We start from the raw sequence: 1,030 nt of genomic DNA on the forward strand, positions 1-1,030 counted from the left end.
GCCCCCTCCTCCTGCCTGGGCGGGTGGTTCTGCCTGCGCCTGCCTGGCATGTCAGGTGCTGCCTGTTGGCATCAGCTGCTGAATGCCCCCCCCTCTCCCCCGGTGTTCAGTGGTTGCAGGGAGCGCGAAGCCCCCAACCACAGGAAGGGAAACTGAGGCAGCACTGGCAGGCAGGGGCTGCAAGGGGTGGTGGTGGGGAGAGGAGCCCCCCGATGCGTCTCACCCTGACCCTGTCCCTGCAGTTTGCCCAGTATGCCGAGATCGTGAACTTCATGCTGCCCAATGGCACCAGCCGCAGCGGGCAGGTCTTGGAGGTGATGGGCTCCAAAGCCATCGTCCAGGTGAGCCCAGTGCAGTGGGGACGCAGTGGGATGGGGAACGCAGTGGGACGGGGGATGTAGAGGCGCTGCATGGCCTGGGGCTCTGTCCCAGGATTCTGTCCCCCTCCAGCGGTGGCTGCCCAGGGTCCTGCCGGGCTCTTGTCCCAGCTCTCCCAGCATGGCAGGCTGCAGGACCGGTGTCCTGGGACAGGCAGTGTCCTGCGGCACGGCTCCTTGCTGGCCCATGGCTCTTCAGCTGGAGCACGGGGAGCTGCACCCGGGCTGGTGGTGTGGCACTGGCAGGGATGGAGCTGGTACCTGTGCCAGCCCTCAGACCAGAAGCTCAGGGCAGGAGTGTCTGGGTGCCACATTCAAAATGACGACATCTGCACGACTTCAGCAGCATGCAGGGGCCAGGTGTGGGCACGACCCCTGTGCTGGGTCTCCATCCTGCTGTGCCCGTCCTTCTCTCGCCTGAGCTGCCCACCCAGGTGTGTCATCATCCCCCGCCGGGTCCTGACCAGGGAGAGCCTGGCTGGGTGATGCCGCAGCCGCCTCGGGACCCCCCATCCCTCATCCCCATGTCCTCCCCGTTGGCCTCCCTGGGCTGCCTCCTGCTCCATCCCAACAGAAGAACTTAGGATCCTCCTGCCATCACCCCACAGCCACCAGCCCTCTGCGGGGCCAGGACTGGGGCAGCCAGTGGGTTC

At 66.3% G+C, this 1,030-nt stretch overlaps 1 protein-coding gene across 1 annotated transcript in view; it reads left to right on the forward strand.

Annotated features, from left to right (window-relative positions):
• Nucleotides 1-1,030, forward strand: part of ATP6V1B1 (ATPase, H+ transporting, lysosomal 56/58kDa, V1 subunit B1) — a 66,561-nt gene that overhangs the window by 57,255 nt on the left and 8,276 nt on the right. The window contains 1 exon segment of the mRNA XM_009884094.1: nucleotides 243-341. Within this exon segment, the coding sequence (XP_009882396.1) occupies nucleotides 243-341 (99 nt within the window).

Source organism: Charadrius vociferus, unplaced genomic scaffold (assembly GCF_000708025.1).
Source record: "Charadrius vociferus isolate BGI_N301 unplaced genomic scaffold, ASM70802v2 scaffold544, whole genome shotgun sequence".
Classification (NCBI taxonomy): domain Eukaryota; kingdom Metazoa; phylum Chordata; class Aves; order Charadriiformes; family Charadriidae; genus Charadrius; species Charadrius vociferus.